Raw genomic sequence first — 22,082 nt, 5'->3', positions numbered from 1 at the left:
CATTCCTGCCTCCTGGGGTCCACACTTGGATACTCTTAGCAGCAGGCTCCTAGGGAGTCAGTGTACAGGTCTGGGGGAACAACTACGGGGAGGAACACGACACGGGAACCAGGACACAGGGATTGTGTCGCCTGCCTGGTGAGCCAGACGGGCAGGCAGGATACAGGGGCCGGGGGAGCAGGCAAGGGCTGGAGGAGGAGCAAGGCTGTGCTTCACACAGGGACCAGGCGGCCCAGGCTCCAGTCCTATCTCACTCCCTAGCTGTGTGACCTTGGGCAGGCCCCTTGGCCTCTCTGTGCCTCAGTTCCCATTCTGTAACACAGGATTGCTGGGGGATTAAATGAGCTGGTACGTGTAGAGCACTAAGTGCCCTCAGTTTTTGTCATTACCATTAATCTACGCTCAGCCGGGCTGTCCATCCAGGCTCATCCTGGCCGGCCCTGGGCCCTCAGACCCATCTTCGGGGGAATAGACAGCACCCCAAACAGCCCTCCCTTTCTCCTCCAGGGCTACTGTCCAGAAAGCTGCCTCGGGACCGCCTGTTCCCCGGCTCAGAGTAATGGGTTTCACATGGCTGTTCCCAGTGCCTGAGAAGTGGGCTGGCCTAGGATTTCCTCCAAGTCTGTTTCTCACTGGCTTCCAGGAGCTCGCCTGTCAATGGGGGTGGGGGTGGGGGACCTGCCTATGTCCCACCCCACAACCCCTGAGGGTGGTGGGCATCTGCGTCTGTGACCTCACTCTCCTCGGCCTGGGCATGCCAGGTACAGGGGCTCGATCCTAGGGGAGCTGCAGGACCTCAAGGGGTGCCCCCAACAGTGCTCAATGGGGACGCTGTGTCCCCGGTACTGTGAAGACCCAGTGGTACTTCTGCCTCTGGGTGAGCAAATGGGGAGCCCCCAGAGCAGCTGGGCAGTGTGGAGGGTGTGAGTCAGGAAGGAAGCCAGCCCTGCCCGGTGTGGGGCTCCACCGGGCATCACTGCTAGGCCCCAGCCTTGCAGGAACAAGGAGAACTTTGGGGATGACTGTGACAGGGTAGGGGGTGTCTGTGGAAAGGGCAGTTCCAGCCAAGGATCCTATTTTTGAGCAGACGGCTATTTTGGGAGCCCTGCCGCCCTCCAGGGCCTGTGGATTTTCCATGAAGTAATGGCCTGGGCCTCCCACTCCCTGGGCCCTGCTTACTGCTGGCCGCTGCACTGGTGGAATAAGGCCCCCTTTCACTGGCTCTGGAGGTTCAGTGTACTAATTGTGTGCACAAGTTTATCTGACGGGTGGGGAAGGGAGGGCAGAGAACCGACTGCCTGGAAGCTCTTACAATAAGTGTATTCTGAGAGGAGAGGGAAGGGGCAGGGCAAAACAATGGGCTCTCTGTGCAGCGATTCCCTCAGGGAGCAGGGGGTGGGAGCGGTATGGGCTAGGCCGCCCCCCACATCAGGGGGCCAGGGGGTCTCCTTGGTGGGCATGCAGAGGAGGGGGAGCCTCAGGGACTCCAACAGCCTGAAGAATCAGGACAAGGGGTCAGAGACACCCCTTCTGCTGGAGAATCTAGATCCCACTGTTTCTCATCTGGGATAAAGACAAGGTGGGCAAAAGGCATCATCCTGTAAGGCTCTTCCCTGGCATCTGAAAGGAGGGTGTGAGGGTGGAAAGGGCTGGGGGACCCCATTCCACCACTTCCCCACCGCTGCTCTGGATTGGGTGCCGGAGGGGAAGCAGGTGACGGGGAACCACGAGCCCACACGTACTTGAGCTCCTGGGCGATAGCGGCAATCTGCTCCACGCGGTCCTGGTGTGCGGCCAGGTCGCTCTCGAAGGCCTCATGCTTGCGGATGAGGGCTTTGATGTCCGACAGGGTGGCCGTCTCATAGTCCCGGTGCTTCAGCATGGCCTCCTTCCCTGGGGTGGGGCGGAGGGCAGGGGGTGCTTCGTCAACAGCGCCAGAGGGATGTCCAGCCAGAGGGAGGGAGACGGGGTGTGGACCCCACGCCCTGCCTTGCCGAGGATGGTGCCATGAAAGCTAGAAACTTCTAGAGCCTTTTTCCTTGCCCTTTGCAGGAATCTCTACGCCCAACTAGATCCTGGATGGAGCTGGGAGACACTGTGGGGCTGGTGGGCCTGAGACATATCCCAATTCAAGCTGTGGGTTCTAAACTTAGTATCCTTTATTGGTAGACGGTAAGAATTTGGGTTGTGCTACCAGGGCTGGAAATGTGGACACCTATCTGCGGACCGCTGTGATCTGGAGAAGCAGCTGGCATTGCAGCCGTGCCTCAGCAGTGGGGGGAAGGGGAAGTCTGAGTCAGGGCTCTTCCAGGAGCCTGACCCCTGGCACTTGGGCGCCAGGCCCCCTCGGGGTGGGAGTCCTATCACACATCTATTGCTCCACACTATCCTAAGGGCTTTCCATGTGCAGCGAGGCAGGGCCCATTGTCAGGCCCTTCCAAGGAAGGGAGGAACACTGCTATTAGTCCTGGAGCCTGGCTAATTATACACCCCAGGACAGAAGCTCAAGTGAGCCCTGCAAGCACAGTAAGGTACTGCAAAGAACCAAGGGGGAAACGCTGGCCGGGAAAGGTGGCTGGGACCCCCAACCCCTAAAGCTACCTCAGGCTACCCCTGGAGCGGCAGCTCAGAGACCCCCTCAGCTGGCACCAGAAAATCCAACCAACAGCTGCCTGCCTAGAGCAGGGGATGGCAGACAGCTTCTCCCCACCTGTTCTTCCTCTGTAAATGCGGCCAGTGCCAGCCCAAGGTTAAAACCTCGATGAGGGGATGTTGAGAAGGCCCAGCACCAGCCAGTCCCATCTGCATCTCAGCCACCCCGTGGACAGGGTCCGGCACTGGCGGACAGCAGGTGGCAGCCTGGGAGACTGACTGCACTGGCCCTGCCACTCCAGCCCCGGAGCAGCAGGCTCAACCACAAAGGCAAGCTTGCAATTCCCTTCTCCAAACTGCTTTCTCCCAAGGGTGGGAACCAGAAATAGTAGGTTACCACTTTTCTGCCTCAGCAGAGTTTCAGCAAAGGAGCTGCTAAGGGTGTGCTGGGAAGAATTGGGAGGAGGGGGCCACGGCCACGGCTGCCTGGGATCCAGGCCAAGGGGCAGCCAGGCTGAGGGGGGGATGGGGTCTCATTTTTGCTTTTCCCCCAGACAATCTAAGACCCTGTGAGAAGCATCCACATGGGTGCTCACTCCTGCAGGCTGTAGGGATGGTGAGGGGGCACAGAGTGATGGTGGCTCAACCCGCCCTCTGCCCCCCAACCCCCCCACAGGTGAGGAGGCTGCTACACCCGGCTTCCAGGGGTGTACAGGGGTCGGGAGGCTGGTCTGTCCTCCTGTTTTGCATAATTGGGTGGTTCAGAGGACAGAGGCTTCAGGCCTTGGGAATGAGAGTGGACAGGCCTGCCTGGGGACTCCGGGCTAATGCAAGGGGCAGGGGCGTGTGGAGTTGGGCCCTGGCTAAAGACTGGGCCACTTCTCCTAAATGCCTTCGGGGGAAGGCCGGCCAAAGTGGTTCCCAGGGAATGAGCTCTGGTGGGCCGTCACACCCACACCCCTCGGCCTCAGGAGACTACCTTCTCAGGGCCTCTTGGAGCCCCAGGAGACAGGCTGGAGGGCTGATAAGAGGCCCCCAGAAGGGAAATTCACAGGGAGGACACTCGGAGCCCAAGAAAGGATGATGGAGCTACAACACGTGGATAATGACACAGCTGAGGAGACAGCTCAGTCCAAGCGTGGGACACGGGTGTTGTAAAATCCACTTACATGTCCAAGGGCCCTTTGACAAGATGTCAAAATCTGCAGTTCCCTGGGCAGGGACCTCACCTACCTGGAAACTGCTGAGCATAGCGAAGAGGCTCAAGAGGTGTTTGTTGAATGAATGAATGAATGAATGAATGAAGAACGAATAAACTAAATGCCAACACCCCCTCCCTCAGGTCTGCGGGGGGCAGAACCCACAGGCGCCATTTCTGTGAGGCAGAGGGAGGTGCCCGCATCCCTGGCCCAGGCTACCTTTTGCTTGTCTCGCCTTCTGGCTTCTCCTCCTCTGCATTCCTTCCCTGGCAGAGGGGGGATCAGGGTATTGCTCTGGATCTGGAAGCTGCCGTTGGAGAGCAGCTGGGCTGAGCTAATGTGGGGAGGGCATTAGCCAGGCTGCAGCTGGGGACACAGGTGACACAGGCCCAGGCCTGCGGATCCTGCAGAGTTGCATGTCCGCATGCCGGCAAGGGTGGGGCAGGCTCCGTATGGGTGCCTCTGGGTGGGTCTCAGCGACTGACCAGGGTTGGGGCTGCCTGCCAAATAGCTGGGTGGGCGGGGCCAGAGGAGCCCCCAGGGGCTCAGTGAGGATTTCACGGGGACCTGGGAGGGTGGGAGGGATGAAAAACCACACTGACCAATGCAAGGAAGTGTGAGACCAGCTAGGCAGAGTGGTGGCAGGAGGGCCAGGGCAGGGAGGGCAGGAGGCAGCCAGAAGTGGGAGGGTGGGAGCCCAGTGGAAGGCGCTCGGCTTTCCCAGGCGCTGGCCGTTTCCCGAAAGCTTTTGGGCCCCTGGGATCCGGAATCTCAGCCGTGGTGTGGGTCCCGATCGAGGGCCAGGGACGTGATGGAATTCCACATCCCGAGCCAAGGGAACAGGCAGCTGCAGAGCTGCCGAGAAACCGGAGTCACCGCTGCCTTTGTGGGAGAGGGCCCTCGGGGGAGGCACCAGGACAGGGCAGAGGTGAGAAAGAGCTCCCACGGCGGGCCACACCGAAGGGTGCGTGGCTGGTGGTCAGTGAGCAGCAGGTGCAAGTCGGGCAGCAGGGCCAGGAAGCGGCTCCCTGGCCCGTTCTAAGGACCGTGCTCAGGATCACAGACCATCCAGCACTGGCTCTTCAGTGTGAAGTCCACAGTCTCAAAGCATGCTGGGCACGGAAGGCAGGGTGTGAACCCAGGCTGCCAGAGAAGGGAGAGCATACCCCCACGCCCACCCTGGCCTGGAGGGGCGCCATACTCAGGGGAGATGTGGCAGAGTGACAGGGACAGGGGCCACGTCCCTGTGCAGCTGGCACAGGGTCCAGTGACCCAGGAAGGAGTCCACCTGTAAGTAATCTCTGAGGCCAGGGCAGATTGGGTGGACCTGGCCCGAAACTGTTCCTTGCTGCCTGGGGCTGGATGAACCCAAAGCGGCATTTGTGACATGCATGTTCCCAGGCAGCAGGAAAGGGGGTCTGACAAACAGACGCTATGCAGGCAGGAGGGGGGTGTGTGTGTGTGTGTGTGTGTGTGTGTGTGTGTGTGTGTGTGTGTGTGTGTGTGTGTGTGTGTGTGTATCCTTCCCCAGCACATGGCCTGTGCCAGGCTCACCGCCACTGCCTTCCAGAGGGGGGTCAAAAAGAGACCCAGCCCATGCCCGCAAGCCAGACTCCACCCAGCCTTTTTCTGTTCCTTCCACCCTCAACACCAGATATAGCAGGTGCTCAATAAACATTTATTGAATTAGTGATTATTTGTATGCCTCTTTATTTACCCACTAAAGGAAAGAATCTGATTATAAGCCTCCCTAACCCCCCAGCAAAGTATTTGCTAAACAGAATGAACAGCAGCCCAGCCAAGCCTTGGGGGAGACCTTGTGTTTGGTCCTGAGGCCACTTTCCCAGCCCTGCGAGCACATGCCAGAGGGCTCCCAGCCCCCAGACACACCCGTACACGATGTGCTGCTTGGCCCTGAGACCCCACCCAGCAGAATGGACATTCTACCCCACTCCACTGGAAGGTGTGTGGGTGTGTGTGTGTTTGTGTGTGTGTGCGCGCGCGCATACACATGTGTGTCTCTGAGAGACAAGAAAGGAGGGAGGGAGCTGGGAGGGTCATACCGTCGGTCCAGGCCTCGTGGATGGAGGCCTTCTGCCGGAACTTCTCTGCCAGGTGGTCGAGCCGCTCCAACCTGCGGATCTCGTTCAGCAGCCACTCCTCATAGCCCTTCTCGGCCTGCTCCAGGTGCTGCCAGCCGTTGTTGATGTCCTGTGGGGGCAGGAGAGGGCAGGGCTACCACAGGGAGCTGGGGCACGCAGCAGGGCAATGCATCACCTCCCTGATGATGATGGGAAGGCAGCAGAAATGTGCCGGGGTCACATCTCTCCCCGGCTTTGCTGTATCTGCGTGCCTGGACGGGGCCCAGCACATGGCAGGTGTGGTCAATACTTTTGGAGTAAATGAATGAGTGAAAATGAACAAATGCCATACGGGGCACTGGGAGTCAGAAGGTGACTGTCCAGTGAATATCGTCCCTCCCCTGAGAAGGGGCCTCAAGCACTGGAGGTCCTGGAGTCACAGCCAAATGAGAGTCCAAATTCAAACAATTCCACACGAACTATGGTGTGGTTTGGGGATGGGTGTAACACCCTGGGGAGTGATGGGGGGGAGAAGGAATATAGTAAAGTGTCAAGCGCACGCCCCACCACACTCTGCACTCCGAAAGCTGTGCATTCTAGTTAAGAAAGACCATGCTGGGGAAATAAGCCTGTGGGTGGTGAGCAGCTGCCCCTCAGCCGTCCCCTCCCAGGGAAGCTGCAGCCCCGCACACCTCCCGGGCCCGGGCCCGCCCTCAGCCCCCCGGCACTCACCGACACCATCCTGCCCTCGGAGGGCATGAAGGCCGGCCGGTTGCTGAGGCGCAGCTTGGTCTGCAGCGTGTTGAAGTTGATCTCCAGCTGGCACTTCTCCTGCACCTTGGGTGGCTTATGGACACGCCGGTAGTCGCGGAAGTCCTCCAGCTTCTGCTGCATCTCCTGGATGGTCTTCTGGGGCACGCGGTCCTCCAGCCAGGGGATGGTGCGCCGGATCCACTCCAGGAGCTGGGGGCCCACAGGAAGCTGCGGTGGCCTTTGCAGGGGACCCTCTGAGCACAGATAGGGCTGCCCCCGGCTCATGGGCACAGGGGACCTGGATCTCCGAGGGTGCCATCTTGGGGAATCACCCCTGCTCCCCAGCTCGACTTCTCCATGATTCCCGATGGGAATCCCACGACCAGGAATTCTGGGAACACATGCCCCCTCTGAACCACGGGGCTGTTCTCTGGCTACTTCCTGCTCCTGCCTTTGCTCTTGGCCTTCCTTCCCTCATCTAAGCGGGGCAGCCTCAATTCAGACGCCCCTCCTGGATGGCCGCCCCCACTGCACCCCCATGAGAGCCCACTGTCGCCATCTGCACCGAGCTCCACACTGAGAGCCTCACTGTGTCCTGGTCACTGACTGTAAGCGCCTCAAGGGCAGGGCTGACTGCACGCCTAGCTCACTCTGGGGTGGTCAGTGCCATGCGCAGGGCCTGGGACACAGAAAATTAGAAAGTACAACTGAAAAAGAAAGTGACCTGTATGAGCCACTCATGTCTTTGATGGAGTGAGACCAGGGTACAAACAAGCAAACAAACTGGACATTCTAGAACAATCCTAGGAGAGGAAAATCGAGTATTGTCCAGCATAGATAGGCCCGGGGAAGTGGTTCCCAAATGCCAACCTCTGGCAGGATGAGAAAACCAAGGACAAAGGTCTCCGTGTGTGTTGACATCTTGGTGCGTGATGCTAACTGCCCTCTCTTGTGAAGGGCTGGGATCCTAAGATATAACCTTTTAACCTTTCCTAGGTGTTAGACATGATGGTGGTAACAAACGGTAGCTTTTTCTTTTAAAAATATCCTTAACTTGGCAAAATAAAAAGTTCACCACTCTAGGTTGGCTGGCAAACACTTTCCCAAATTTTCCTGGTCTGTGAAATCTTGAAGTCTGGGAACCACTGGTCTAGAAGAGGAGTCAAACTACTCCTCTTGGGGAGCTTAGATGTTTTTATTTTTTTTAATGTGGAAATTTTAAAAATAAAGGGGAGAATCTAGAAGAGATGTACTAAACACCCACATTCCCAACTGACGGTCTGGGTTCAGGTTCTGGAGCAGGGCTGCCTGGGTTTGAACCTCCGTCCCACCAAGCCGCATGGTGGTGGGTTTGTGCCTGACCCTCTCTGGGCCTGTTTCCTCACTTGGAAAAGGGGGTAATAGGAGTTGCCCCTAACAGGGCTGGTGTGGAGATGGTAGATCCTGTTCCTGAAGTGCTTGCATGGGGACCTGCCATGACAAACTGCTGTCCTGTCACCATATCAGCTCTCGGGTCTCTCTCCATCCTATGGAATCAGTCTCTCCACAGGTGGGGCATGGGAACAAGAATGTTTAAAAAGCTCCCCAGCTGATTCTAATGCAGCCGGGTGTTCAGAAAACTCTGTCCTTGAGTTATCTTCTGTAGAAACCCAAGCTCGAGACCCCAGAAGCCAGCCAGCATAGTGCCACAGCAGTCTGACCCCTTAGTCTTGTAAAATCAACCCGAAAGGTCACATACTGGCTTGGTCAAACTCCACAGCCTATATAACCTTACGACCTTTTCTAGAAAGTCTCGCTGCCATCCCTGCTCTCCCCTCTGCAGATGTCCCATGACCTTTGGCAGAGAGTAACAAGAGGTGACCTAATCTTTCAGCTCTGGCGGAGCCACCAGGGCAGGGGGGAGTGACACACTCACATCGCTGGCCAGCCTCTCATAATCTTCCATCAGGTGTTCATTCTCCTGGTTGACAGCCAGCACCTTGCAAATCCGGTTGGCGGCAGTCTCAGCCTGGGGCAGGGGAGGCGAAAGCACACAGTCAGGGCTGCCTGGGGGCTGCTGACCCTCCCTCCTGACAGGCACGTCCCCTGAAAGCTGGCTCATCCATGGCCCACACAGAAGTCCCCAAGGAGGGAAGGAGAGGAAGCACAGCTTCAGCAAGGTGGGGTCCTGAGTGGCTGTGTCCCGACAGGCCTTTCCGGGGTCCCTAAAGCTTACTGCTGAGGCCCCCGCCAGGGGAGCTGGGCCTGTGGGCTCTCTTGACTTGGACCGTGGAGGTGCTGAAGGGGACTAGGGAGCTGTATGCCCACCCACTGTGGGGGAAATGGACTCACAGGCCCTCCAAGAGGAGGGCTGCGTGAGGCTGGGTAGGGTCCTCCGCTAGGCTAAAGACCCTCCCCTTGGCTGGGAAGGGAGACCGCGGGGGAGGCCGAGTGCCAGAGAGCTGTGGCGGCGGGCAGGGGGGGCGCTGGCGCCCCCCAGAGAAGTCTGGTGGTCAGTGCGCAGGCAGAGCATGCCCGGCCCCTTCCTAGTCCTCCCCTCGAGGAGGCTGCTGAAGGCTCAGAGGGCGGAAGTCATGATCCACAGGGCGGAGGGGAGCCAGGGCTTCGGAGAGTAGGGAGCAGTGCAGACAGTGACTAGTCTCTGCCCAGAACTATAGGACAATGTCCTGCTTTGTCCTGCTGGGGGGAAAATGCAAGGACAGGAGAAGGAGGGTGAGGGACGCCACACAGAGACCAGGTACCTTTCAGGAAGCACAGAAAGGGTCCAAGAAGAAGAGTTGAAACGGCAACAGAACAGGAACAGAAATAGTGAGGAGGGTCTACAGAGTGGCGGGGAAGGAAAACAGAGAGGCTTGGGGATGGCTCCAGACCTGGCTAGCTGCAGGCACTGACGCCCAGCCTCCCACTTCCACACGCTGCTTCCGGGACAGGTGGGGAGGTGAGTGGGACCAGCTGAGAGTGGTGTGCACGCGCGCGCACGCACACACACACACACACACCCTGCTTCATGCTGCAGGACACAGGCCAACGGCCACAGGCAGTGCTCCTCAGAGGTGAGGTTCACGAGGGCCTCGGCCAATGAACACCCAGCCCCTAGTGAGTGCAGGAAGCAGAGCCAAGATCACAGCTTGCGGGGGAGTCGCGGAGGTGAGTCCCTGACCCCAAATCTGGAGAGACAACTGGCACCCCGAGCTCAGCTCCACCGTGCTGTGCAGGCCCGCGAAGGTGAGGGCTGATGGTCACAAGTATTTTGGTTCACCGCTGAATTCCTGGCACCCAGCTCAGGGCTTGGCGTGTTTGAGGTACTCAAGAGTTGATGAATGAATGAGTGAGCAAAGGAACAAGGAGCAAATGCTTTAGTGACTAGAAATAAACTATCAGGAGAGAACGGGCAAACTTGGTGCTAGGGCTAGGGTTGCCCTTGCATTCATGAAACAAAACAAAACCCAGAGAGCACTCTTTTAAGAGACTGGATTGAGCCTCTGGGGAAAAGACAGCCACAATAATAAAAGCATTACAAGGATGTCCTGGGAAGTAAACACGGGCCGGGGGAAGCTGGGCTCGTAGCTGGAGAGGCCTGGATCCTGCATGTCCCTTGGTGACGGGCAGCTCCCAATACGCCGGCCTTTATTTCCTCCCTCACGAGAGGGTCCCAGCTGCCTCAAAGACTCCCAAATGCTCTGACCTGGGCTTTCCTGCCAGGATCCCCTCCCACAGATGCCTCAAGGCCTCCGGTCCCCCACACCAGAGCTCAGCTCTAAGCATGAGGGGGCAGTTTGGGCAGAGAGAAGACACTCCCTCGAGGGCAGTGTGGTGGGCAGCGAGGCTGGCTTGGGGCCGGTGGAGGGGTGAGGCCGACACAAACGTGCTGTTAGTTGGGGTTTGTGGCGAGGAATCTCCTATCACCGCCCACCCCCACCCTGCCTTCCCGCTAGGGTGAGGGGTCCCCTCCACTCTCCCTGCCTGTGCCCCCACCACAGAACACTCCTAACACGAGCTCCGACCACCTGCCGCGGAGGTGGCACGGGAGGGAGGCAGAGGCGGGCCGCTCTGACTGCCGGGCCGCGGGCGGGGCACTTAAGGGGCCAGGCACCGTCCTGAGCTCTTCACCCGCGTGAGCTCACTTCATCCTCAGGACAGCCCTGAGACGGGCACTAGCCTGCTCCACGTTTTCCACGTGGGAGAACGGAGGTGAGGGGACTTATCCGAGGTCACACTGCTGAGAGGCAGCCTGAGCAGACGGCCTGTGGGAAGGCACCCACTGGCCTTGAGGCTCTGAAGGAGGCAGCAAAGTCCCCGCCCCGTGACTTCAGTGTCCTCCTCTTGTAAATGGGGATAACGGCACCCACCCCTCCCGGGGGTGTGCAGGGGACTCTCAGAGCCTGTGCACGTGGAGTCCTTGGAGGAGTCCCTGGCGTGCAGTAAGTGCTCAATGAATGAGAGCTCATTTCTTCTTGTTCTCCCTGCCCAACTGCCAACTGTGACACAAAATCAAGCTGCTGGGAATACACCGCTGGCCGAGACCAGACACCCAGGAGGCAAGTGGAGGGGACAGAGCCGGCCAGGCCTCCACGTGGGGGCAGCTGGGCACCGTCCTGTGGAAGCAGAGGGCTCCAGACAGGCACAGCGGGGGACACGTGAGGTCAGCCAGGCTCAGGGAGGGCCGCTCCTGGGAGCAGACACTTCTGACGGCCCTGTGTCCGCGGGGCTGCTGGGGACAGCGGCCTGGCGATCTGGGTCAGCAGAAGCAGGCCCAGAGCCTTTCCTGGGGCCTTTGGGAGGGGACGGAGCTGCAGAGAGGGGCAGCAAAGCCAATGCTCCGGGCGAAGGCACAGCCAGCACAGCAGGCAGGTGGCCGGCACGGATCACGGAAAGGGCGGGGTGGCCGAGCAGAGGAGCACAGGCCCAAGCTGCGCTCTGCCATCTAAGGTGACGCTGGGATTCAACTGCCTTGTCTGAGAAACCGGGATGCCACCACCCATCTCACAGAGTGGGCTGTATTCACAGAGAGACTACCTGTGGCGTCTCGACACTGGGCCAGCACTGGCTCGGCGGTGGCAATGGAGGCCCACAGTCACAGGAACCTGCCAGACTGGGTCGGTCCTCAGGCCGCAGCCCGGGCAGGGGGACGTGGGGGTGGACGGGTGGCAAGGGCGAGTCTCCAGCCACAGCAGTGAGGGTGCTCCCGCCCCAGCTCACCTTTTGAGCCCCCGAGAAAGCGTGGTAGAAGCAGGACACGTAAGTCATGATGGCTTTCTCATCTGGCCTCAGAGTGCCTACAATATCTGCGCAGAGAGAGAGAAAGAGAGAGAGAGGCAGGAGAGAGTGAAAGATGCAGGAAGGCTGGCCGAGGCCCGAGGTTCATGCGGGAGGAATAGCGCTTGCTCTGGACTGGAAGCCAGACCCTGGTTCCGGCCTGGGTGAACATGTCTTGCCGAGGTTTTGTAGAGGGGAAGGGGGAGGGTTCGAATAAGATGGATTCCTCTTCGAACCAGGCCTGAGTTTGTGAAACACTAGCCAGGAAGTCTTGTTTAGGGCTGGAAGGATCAGGTGTTATTTGATCTTCCTGGAAACGTAAGTAAGATCATGTCCGGTATGACCACCTACCACCTTAGCATAAACCCCCAGTGGTCTCCTGAGCCCCCAGAATAAAACCCAAACTCCAGATCCCAGACTACAATGGTCCTCCACGGCCTGGGCCTGTCACGTTCTCCGACCTCATTTTCCTCCCCTCTCCTACTCTTCTCCAGCCATTCCTTGAAAAAGCCATGCTTATTTACACCTCAGGGCCTTCGCACTTACTCCCCCTCTACCTGGAACACTTTTCCTGCCTATCTTCACCGGGCAGCTCCTGCTCACCTTGCCTCCCCTGACAGCCCCAGCGAAGCAGCCCCCACGCTTCCCCATCCCACCATCCTGTCCCATTCTCTCGACTGCACTTCTCACATGAAATTACTCTGTCTGTGGACATGCCTGTTGTCTGCTTTGCCCACTAGAACGTAAGCTCCATGAGAGCAGGGACCGTGCCTGACTCAGTCACTGACTGTATCCTCAGTGCCTGGAACAGAGCCTGGCACAGGTCAGGCCCTCGATAGACAGTGTGGGCAAAGACTAAATGGGCGGAGGTGCCAAGGAGTCGGGGGGTGGCTTCCAGTCGGAGAGAGGCCGCTGCCGTCTGCAAGAGAAATGAGGTGAGCATGGGAGGCAAGAGGCAGCAGCGGCATTGGGCAGTGGCAGCGAGGTGGGCCTGCCTGGCCCTGCCCGGTACCTTCTGCGCTCCTGAAAAGGCATGGTAGAAGCTGGACACATAGGTCATTATGGCCTTCTCGTCGGGCCGGGCCGTGTTCACGATGTCTGCAAGTGAACAACAAGGGTTAAACCGCCCAAGCAGGGGCGGGTGGGGCGGGGGCGGTCACCCACTGGATCCATAGGCTCCCAAGGCCACAGCCATCCTGGGAGAAGGACCCTCAGAGCTGATTCCACGGCCCTTGGCGACTCCAGTGGGCTTGGCTTGGCCACACCCTTGGCCCCTCCATCCCCCTTGGTCACTGGAAAGGCCAAGCCTGTGGGAAATGGATTAAAATGAGGCCACTTCCTCTCTCTGAGAGTGGCCTCAAGGGGCTGCTAGACGGTCAACCGCAAAGGCCACCGGAGGCCAGAGGCATGGGTCCTGGCTGGGGGTGGTACATGGCTGGGAAAAGGAAAAAACACTCCACTTTGGTGGGCTCTAGACTCCGAGGCTGCGGCAGGCAGGGAAGGCAGAGGCCTTGGTTATTTGCAGGAGTCAACCCTCCTGGCGACCTCCCTCGCCCCTCCGGAGGGAGGGGTGGGATCAGTCAGGAAGGCAGGGCCCCTGGGCCCAGCCCAAGAGGCAGAGTCCCTGAGAGCTGATCCTCTTCAAGGACCTCTTCCCCACCACCTGCATCCCTGGCTGCTCAGGCTGCTCCTGCTCTGGCTCCCTGGGTGACACCACTGTCCCCAGTTCATGCCGATTCATTCAGGCATTCTGGCTGGCTCCACCAGCTCCCTGAGGCTACCGCAAGACATGCCCACAAAACAGGGTGCTGACTGAACAAAAGGGATGTACTTACCCTCTGCATCCAACATCTTGGGGATGTCTAGGTACTTCTCAGCCACTTCAAAGGCATTGTTCAGGTTGGTGACGGGGTCGTCCTGGGGGAGGGAGGTGAGGGAAGGAGGAGAAACTTGGTCAGGGGCAGGATGCACAAGCAGAAGGAACAAGGGCTGGCCCGGAAGGGAGGGAAGGGCTAGGACTGGAAAGGGTCCTTCAGGCAGTTCTCAGCTACCTGTGCTGCTGCAGGGATTGGTGCGGGGAGCGGGGACACCCGGGTAAAGTCAATTCCTACCCAAAGGAATGCCTCTGGAAATCTTTGTGGGGCAAACTGTGGGCCCTTTCTCCACAGACAATGCAGGCGTGCTCTTTTCTTAGAATTTCCATCCATCCCCAGACCCCAGATTAAGACCCCTGCCCTGAAACCCAGACACTGTGGTCCAGACCTGAGAGAGCACTGGGCGTGGGGGGTGCGGTAGGGAGGGAATGGAGAGCATCCACGTTCTAACCTCCCTACTCTAACTGCCCCGCTGCTTACAGGATGAAAGGCACTTCACCCTGACCCTCCCTCACGTGCCTTCACCTAGCCTTTCCAGCTAGAGCCCAATACGATTACTCACTGCGGATTGAACGGGTTAAGTGCAGGCCTGTGCCTCCCTGACCTGGGATGCCCGCTCTCTGGCCCTCAGCTGCCTCCTCCCCAGAGGCCCTGCCCCCGCCGGGCCAGCTCAGGTGTGCCTTTCTTCCTCTGGAGCATTTGTCCGGCCCCATCCCCTCTCCACTCCCACGCAGCCTCAGCACATGCACAGGGCCCTGTACGGCTGGTTTGCTCTGGACGCAACTGTCCTGTCTTCCCCGTGAGGCTGGCACCTCCTAGAGGGCAGAGCCTGGGTCTTACATGCTCTGTACAGGTGAAATAGAACAGGACCCCGCACGGGACAGGGCTGCCGGCGGTGATGGTTTAGAATTCTTTACCCCTCCCCAAATGCTTCCAGAATCTAGAGGGTTAAGGAAGGGCGGCTATAAGGCACGGCCGGCCAGGCCCTACAATAACCCCAGGTAGCTGCGATGCCCAAGGAGGGAGAAGGGCAGTCCCCAAGGGGAGTAAAGGAGGCGAGATCAGCCACCAAGCCTGGGGTCTGCTGACAGCTGGCACAAGGCCCTCCCAGTCTGCCCATCTGAGCACAGAGTCCAGCTTTGGACGCCAGCAACAGATGGGCTTGGGGGTGGTGGCCCGGAGCCAGGGTCAGACTCAGGGTGTCTGTGGGCCACTGAGGGGAGCAGGAGACGCGTACCTTTCTCAGCTTGTCGTACTCAATCAGCTCTGGTCTGTGCCGGTGGATCAGGGCATTGAAAGCAAGACCGTCCTTCCAGCTGGGGATGGAAAGGCCAAGGTTATGAGTAGAGCCCCCCACCGTCATGGGAGGGCTACAGGCTGTGGACACCCATTGGAATGATTAACTCCCACTCAGTGAGGTGGTTTAGAGTGTGTGCCTGGCACTGCAGGCAGACGGTGTGGCCGGCTGGCCGTGAACCTGGCTACTGGAGCCAGACCGTCTGGGGGAAATCCCAGCCCTTCCACTTGCTGTCAGTGTGACCTTGGGCAAGTCCCATAATCTCCTGCTACCTCAGTTGCCACATCTGTAAAATGGGGATAATACAGTACCTACACTTCATTGGGCTGTTGTGAGGATGAAATGAGTAAATATGTGAGGCTTTGGCCGATACTTGACAAATGACAAGTGCTTTGAGTGCTCGTTACCAGGGTAGCTGTGACCTGCTGAGCGCTGTCCCTGCGAGGCCGCACTGAGCCGGGCAGGCCACTGCAGGCCCTCTGCACCTTAGCTGACCTGACCCGTGGGCTGGCTAAATGCCAGGATGTGGCTTGGCACGAGGGGCTCTGTTCAGAGGAAAGTGACAGCTGGTCACAGTCCATACTAGTCACACTGGCTCTTTCATGGGTCAAGGTTAATGACACCTCCGTAGAAAGCACCCCCCCTCCGCCCCCGACTGTGGTACTCTTCCGGTTACTTTCTATCATCTTATCCTACTTGGTCGTCTTTCTATGACTCCTCTCTCTACCTGAAATTACGCTGTTGGTTTCTTCACGCCTTTGTGAACTACTGGTCCCCCTGCTGCGGTGTTACCTTCCAAGCGTGGGGACTTTATTTTGGTGCTGCTGTATTCCCGCTCTTGGCATGGAGTAGGCACTCCATAGACGTGATTGAATAAATAAACGAGTAAGAAATGCACAGGGACTTCCCTGGTGGCGCAGTGGTTAAGAATCCGCCTTCCGGGGCTTCCCTGGTGGCGCGGTGATTGAGAGTCCGCCTGCTGATGCAGGGGACACGGGTTCATGCCCCGGTCCGGGAAGATCCCACATGCCGCGGAGCGGCTGGGCCCGTGAGCCATGGCCGCTGAGCCTGCACGTCCGGAGCCTGTGCTCCGCAACGGGAGAGGCCACAACAGTGAGAGGCCCGCGTACCGCAAAAAAAAAAAACAAAAAAAACAAAAAACCCCAAAGAACCTGCCTTCCAATGCAGGGGACGCAGGTGCGATCCCTGGTCGGGGAACTAAGATCCCACATGCCTCAGAGCAACTGAGCCCGCAGGCCACAGCTACTGAGCCCACGCTCCACAAGGAAAGATCCCATGTGTGGCAACTAAGACCCAATGCAGCCAAAAAAAGAAAAAGAAATGCACAGAGGACCAGCCAGCTGGTGGCAGGAGAAGGAAGGAAACACACAGAGGAGCTCAAGGGAGGGACCAAATGCTCTTAATGGCAGAGCACAATGGTCCCCAACGTCCAGCGCCAGGGCTCCAGGGAGCCTGAGGACACAGCAAGACCTCTGTGGATCCCATGAAGCCCCGTTCTTCACTCCTACGTGTGCCCTCTCCCTGGTCCATCCACCCCAGGAGAACACCAGAGGCTCAGAGAGGTGAGGTCTCCGAGTCACGCCAGATCTGACCTCGGGGCCACCCCCAAAGCCTGCACTCCTAACCCCCGGGCCATGCCACGCTCCCAGATCTTGTGTGGCACTGACCACACTCACCTCACGGACACACTCATTTCCCGCCCTCAACCGAGGAAGAACAGGCTCGTGCAGGCCAAGTCTTGTTCCTCTAGTGCACACAGTACATTTTCCTCAACACCACATTCACTACCAACCGTGAGGACGGCAGGTCCCTCTTGAGAGGTCAAAACAAAGGAAGAGCTTTGTTGTTGCTTCTGAGTTACCTTGCTTGGGGAAAAAGAAGATTCTAGAGGGCCTGCCAGAGTGCCGGGCCTTAATGCCTTTAGCCTGGGACAGCGAGGTGACTGCTGCCTCCCCCAGGGGATGCAGGGACCTTCCCAGGGGCTCACGGGGGCCAGTGGCAGGGGGGAGGGGCCCCAGAGAGCTGGCACCTCACAGACCATGAAAACACCACAGGAAAAGAGAGAGGGTGGGAGGACAGCATCTCAGGTCCCAGGAAGCAGAGTGGGAATGATGTGGGCCAGGTGCTTTGGCCAGCACTCACCTGATGTGGAAGTTCTGCACGTTGACGTTCTTGTACGGGGCCGTCTTTCTCTGGCACCAAAGAAGGAGCCCTTCCTTGGCAGAGGTCTCTGCAAAACACACGAGGATGGTGAGCACTGGCCCAAAACTAAACGCTCAGAACCCAGTCCCAGTGGATCGCACTTTCAGCTCAGGCATAAGGGTCACACAGAACCTGGGGGAGAGGCCCTCGGACGGAGCAGCAGCAGTGCCCCTTCCAGATGCGGGCGGGCGCCTGCTGATCCTAACAGCACACCAGGCCCCAAGGAGCAGTCCCTTGCCGGGGGTCACGCCAGAAGTGGCAGTGACAGGCCAGTGTGAGGGCCTGAACCCGGCGCCATGTTTCTGACCCCAAAGCCTGTGCCTTTAGCTGGCAGGACACACTGCCAAACAAGCCCCCGATGCGGGCCTTGGCCTCTTCTGAACAAGGAGCATGAGCGCCACGCCTGCCCAATCAGGGTCTCCAGATCTGGCTGCAGCTTCGAGGAAGCGGGGAGGGAGGGCCCCAGGAGGTCCCTCCGTTCCCCGTGGAAAGCTCTGACTGTCCTCAACACACTGGGAGTGCTACACACAGGGAGCACATCTGTCTGGTCACTGTTGTGGCCTGTCACCAGGAGCCCCCTCTGCACACTGGCCCTGTGGCTTTTCTCATCTGTGGTGGCCTGGACCAACCCCAGGTCCATGGAGGCCAAGGTCCGAGGGTGGGAGGCTGAGTGGAAACGTAGGTGCTGACGCCCAGGAGAATGAGGCCAGGCCTGACTCTATCACTATTTTGCTACTTGACTGTAAAATGGGGCCAATCATGCCCACTTGACAAGGGTGGTGTGAGGGTCCACTGAGATGGGCGGCTGCAGGGGGGACCCTTCACCTGCAGCCTGGGCCAGCACCTCTACTAACCACCCCCAGCCAGGGCACGTGAGTGATGTCTGGACACAGGAAAGAGCCTCAAAGCATGAAGACAAAAAGCCCGAAATCCTAACTAAGTCCCCCCAACTCGGGTGGAACCAGGGGGGGAGGAAAGGCTGTTCTTTGCCCGTGAGCAGGTCCTTGGCTCTCACCTTCCACAGAGATGTCCTGGATGGCGAACCTGAGGATGATGGTCCAGATCATTCCCAGGGTCATCTTTGCGTTGCCGTCCACAATCTCTGCACACAGGGAAAGGGGGCACAGGGCAAGAGAGTTGTTAAAACCAGAGTGGGACTCCCCAGGCGGCCCCCGGCCCTGTCTAGAGATTAACTCCAATCATCTGAAAGAGCTGCCTGGGCCTGTCTCCACCACCTTCACTGGGAGATGTCCCCTGAACACTCCGGGAAGTGCTGTCCCTAAAGCCTTCTGCTGCCTGGCACCTTCGGGCTTCCATCCCTGTGTATTCTCAGCCACGCAGGCCTCTTCCTCTCTGGGCAGCTCATTCTCTTGACCCAGCTCAATGGACTGCTACCCGCTGAGCCTCGTCCCAGGTGTTGGGCCTCCGTTTCCAGGACCCACCACACCTCATGGGCATGTATCTTGAGAGTCTGCCCACTTCCTTCCAATCCCGCCGCCTCCACCTTCGTCCGAGCCACCATCGTCTCCCTCAGATCCTCACGTGCTGCCTCCTCCATCCCCACTGTGATCCACCCCACGCAGCAGGCAGGGTGGTCACTGGAACAGGTGCACTGGATTTGTGTCGGTCGCCTGCTTTGTGTTCTGGAGTCTGGCTTACAAGGCCTGCCCTGTGTGACTCCCGCCTCCCTCCCCAGCATTCTCCAGCTCCGTCCTCTCGACAAGCCGGCTCTCTCTTGTTTTAAGGATCTCACACCTTCTGGCCCGCCACAAAGCGCACGCCTCGCCCCTTTCCTCAGATGGCTGGTCCTTCCCAGCCTGTAAGGCTCTGCTTACATGTCACCTCCCCAGAATGGCTTCCCTGACCGTCCCAGTGTCTCTCTCCCCAGCACCCTGCTCTTCTCCTCACACACTGATATGTGCTGGTTTGTCTACTTGTTCACTGTCTGCCTTCGTGATCACCTCTGCACCCCCAGCACCTGGACCCGGCCCTTGAGAAACATATGGTGCTGCAGGAAGGGGAGAGCGGGTAGCACAAGGTCCAGCTGATAAGTGCGTGCTTTCTTAACTAACCGAAAACCAGCCACTCTCCCAAACTTCTGGGAGTGAAAGAGAAGGGTTTGGACCACACGTTCTTCAGCTTCAGCAACTTAAGAAAAAAACCACTTCTGCAACGCTCAGGCACCGTGTGTCTTCAGCCAGGTGAGGGAGGTGCATGCAAGCAGCCTCTTCCTGGGGCCCATGGGCCCAATGCGCCTTTGGCGGTCCTCTCAGGCCTGCCACCCCCGCACCTCTCACACACCGGATGCGGGAGAGAGGATGCAGAGAACGGAGGGGACACTTCAAGAGAGCCTGCTCACCGGCTTCGAGAACAGAAAACTCTAGGTGGGCTTGATCTGGGAAGGAGGCACGATGGTCCCCCAGAGGATGGGGCCCAGCCTTCCCCGAGGACATGCTCGCTAGGAAAGGGTGGGTGCTCTTTTAGCCACTGGAGAGGCTCCCCACAGCGAAGCCATGGGCTGACGGCCGAGGGCAGCTCTCGGCTTGAGGGTTTCAGGAGAGGAGATATGCGTAGCTGGCCATCTGGAAGCAGGGGAAGGACATGTTGTCTGTCCAGCTCTCTCCCAGGGCTAAGAACCCCCACGGCCGGAAACGAGGCCGAGCCTTCCCAGTGTGGGGTGAGGGCGGTGATTCATTCAGGAAATCTATGCTGCGTTCCTCCCGAGGGCCCGGCACCCCAAAGCCGGGGACGGACACAAGCTGGAGAGGAGGCCGCAGCACCCATACCCAGCCGCTGCCATGAGCAAGCTGGTCATGGAGGACTCAGAGAGTCCCTGTGAGGGGAGGAAGATGGCCGCTCTCATGACACATCCACCAGCTGCTTCTTGGACCTGCAGCTGTGCCTCCGACTCCCAACCCCTCTCACAACCCCCACGAGGAAGCCATGTTCCTGCAACTGCCTAGATGGTGTGGAGGGACAGGGAGCTGGGGGCGGGCGGGGACTGGGGCGCTCAGGTATCCCAAAGCCCTCGGAACGGCTCCAGTCGGCTGTCCTCCAGAGGCCCGATGGCCACGGGGATTGGGAGTGAAACAGCTTGGGCATGAACGGAAAACATTTTTAGACTGAGTTTTTCTCCAGATGAAAACTGACGACTGCCACGGGTCTCTCCTCTAACCCCTTCTGTATTTCCAGGCTAGCATCTGAGCAAAATAAATGCAGCTGTGAGAAGCAGAAGGCTGGAGGGGAGCCAGGAGGAAAGATCCGTGCAAGAACAGAAAATCTCAGGGTCTGATTGAGTTCAGGGTTTTGATTTTTTTTTTTTTAAGCAAACACCAACCACCTCAACCGTGGCATGCGAGGCTTGGCAGCCCTCCCTGGAGAGGTCCCGGGTTGGGGCAGAGCTTTGGAACGCGGGATGTGCATTCTGGCCTGGAGCCTTGGCCAAATTCTCAGAGCCCTGTCATTAGCGGCAATTAGTTTTCTTTGTTTTTCTAAAAGCTGGGACAACATGGATATGGGGGTGTAGGAAACCCTGCTCTGATTAATGACCAGAACTGGGAGCCCAGGCTGATGGGGAGCTTCTGGGCTCTGTCAGGCCTCGCCTGGTCTCCAAAGGCGTCTGTGAGACAAGAGCCTGCACTGGAGGGAGGGCACGCCGTTGCTCTAGGGAGGGCTCGGAGACAAGGGTCACAGTTCCAGGTACCTGCACAGGGCCCAGAGGATCCTGGGTATTCTGTCAAGAGGCCACACTCTCCCAAGCTGTGCAGCCAGCAAAGTCTGCTCACTGACCTTTGGACTTATACTCCCTGCCCCAGAGCCCCGACACCGGGCCTCAAGCACCCTCCCCTACTCTGAGCCCTCCTGCCTGCAGACGCCAGACAGGGCCTAAGGGCGAAGGTGCTGCTGGCTCAGAGAGATGCCGTGTCACGTGTCGGTCTGTGTCCCTCAGGCCCGGCACCAGGAGGGCGAGTGAGGGTGTCCGGGGTCCAAGTCAAAGCCATTCCTCCCCCCCGTGCCCCTCATGACCGGGTGAGCTGGATTTCCTGGTCTTGGGCTGGATTATCCTTTGGGGGAAGGGAGGGAGGTCTGTGGGCCCAGCATCACATCAAGGGCAGTCACTGTGGTCGCTGCTTGGTGTATCTGGGCTTTAAGCACCCCCAAGTGCTCTCTCTGCCACCAACACAACTTCTGTTCCCAAGGCAGAGGTCGGGCCCCGTCTGAGCTCACCTTCCGCCCCAATGGAGACCAGCTTGACTCCTTTGCTGGCGATGAAGTCCAGTGCCTTGTTCACATTGTTGATTTTGTGCACTCTCATCTTGCCCCGCTCCGGCTTAGGTAACCGCTCCCCTGAGGGCCGAACACCGAGAAAGAGAGGGAGAGGAGCTTCAGGGTCCCCGCTGCTCCCCAGAACAGGCCCATGCCGGCGCAGTGCTGCTGCAGCTGGTAAAGGCCTCGCTCTTCCCTGAGCAGCAATGGGACGGTGGGGTGGGCAGCATCCCGTGGGCGCCCGCAGGAGGGGGCCTCACCTGAAATGACCTCCAGGAGGAGCATGAGCTTGAGCCCGTCTCGGAAGTCCTCGTCGATGTTCTCGATCTGCGTGCCGGCCTTCCTCAGGTGGGAGTTGCACCAGGCTGTGAAGGTCTGGGGAAGCAGAGGAGAGCATGGCTTGGAGGGTCGGCGTGCTCGTCAGGGCTCTCCAGCAAAAGGGCCGGGTCACAGCCCTGACCCCGCGACAGCACGGCTGCCACGGGGCCCTTGCTCAGGGCCAGGTCCTGGGCCCCACCTTTTATCAACACTGACACTCTTT

The 22,082-nt window shown here is 58.9% G+C and overlaps 1 protein-coding gene across 4 annotated transcripts in view; it reads right to left on the bottom strand.

Moving 5' to 3' along the window:
- Positions 1 to 22,082, bottom strand: part of ACTN4 (actinin alpha 4) — a 75,025-nt gene that overhangs the window by 6,806 nt on the left and 46,137 nt on the right. For 3 of the 4 annotated variants that reach the window (XM_007471080.1, XM_007471079.1, XM_007471081.1), the window contains exons 2-12: positions 21,802 to 21,916; positions 21,503 to 21,622; positions 18,291 to 18,377; positions 17,216 to 17,303; positions 14,993 to 15,071; positions 13,717 to 13,798; positions 12,894 to 12,979; positions 8,541 to 8,633; positions 6,605 to 6,835; positions 5,855 to 6,002; positions 1,743 to 1,893 (exon numbers count right to left, since the gene is read on the bottom strand). In XM_007471080.1, coding sequence (XP_007471142.1) covers positions 1,743 to 1,893; positions 5,855 to 6,002; positions 6,605 to 6,835; positions 8,541 to 8,633; positions 12,894 to 12,979; positions 13,717 to 13,798; positions 14,993 to 15,071; positions 17,216 to 17,303; positions 18,291 to 18,377; positions 21,503 to 21,622; positions 21,802 to 21,916 — 1,280 coding nt within the window. Of the gene's footprint in view, positions 1 to 1,742; positions 1,894 to 5,854; positions 6,003 to 6,604; positions 6,836 to 8,540; positions 8,634 to 11,824; positions 11,911 to 12,893; positions 12,980 to 13,716; positions 13,799 to 14,992; positions 15,072 to 17,215; positions 17,304 to 18,290; positions 18,378 to 21,502; positions 21,623 to 21,801; positions 21,917 to 22,082 lie in introns of all 4 variants that reach the window. The other variant, XM_007471082.1, reaches the window with a different exon arrangement.

Source organism: Lipotes vexillifer, unplaced genomic scaffold, assembly GCF_000442215.2.
Source record: "Lipotes vexillifer unplaced genomic scaffold, Lipotes_vexillifer_v1.1 scaffold182, whole genome shotgun sequence".
Taxonomy (NCBI): domain Eukaryota; kingdom Metazoa; phylum Chordata; class Mammalia; order Artiodactyla; family Lipotidae; genus Lipotes; species Lipotes vexillifer.
The sequence above is the reverse complement of the archived record's forward strand: the minus strand, read 5'-3'. Positions and strand labels throughout refer to the sequence as shown.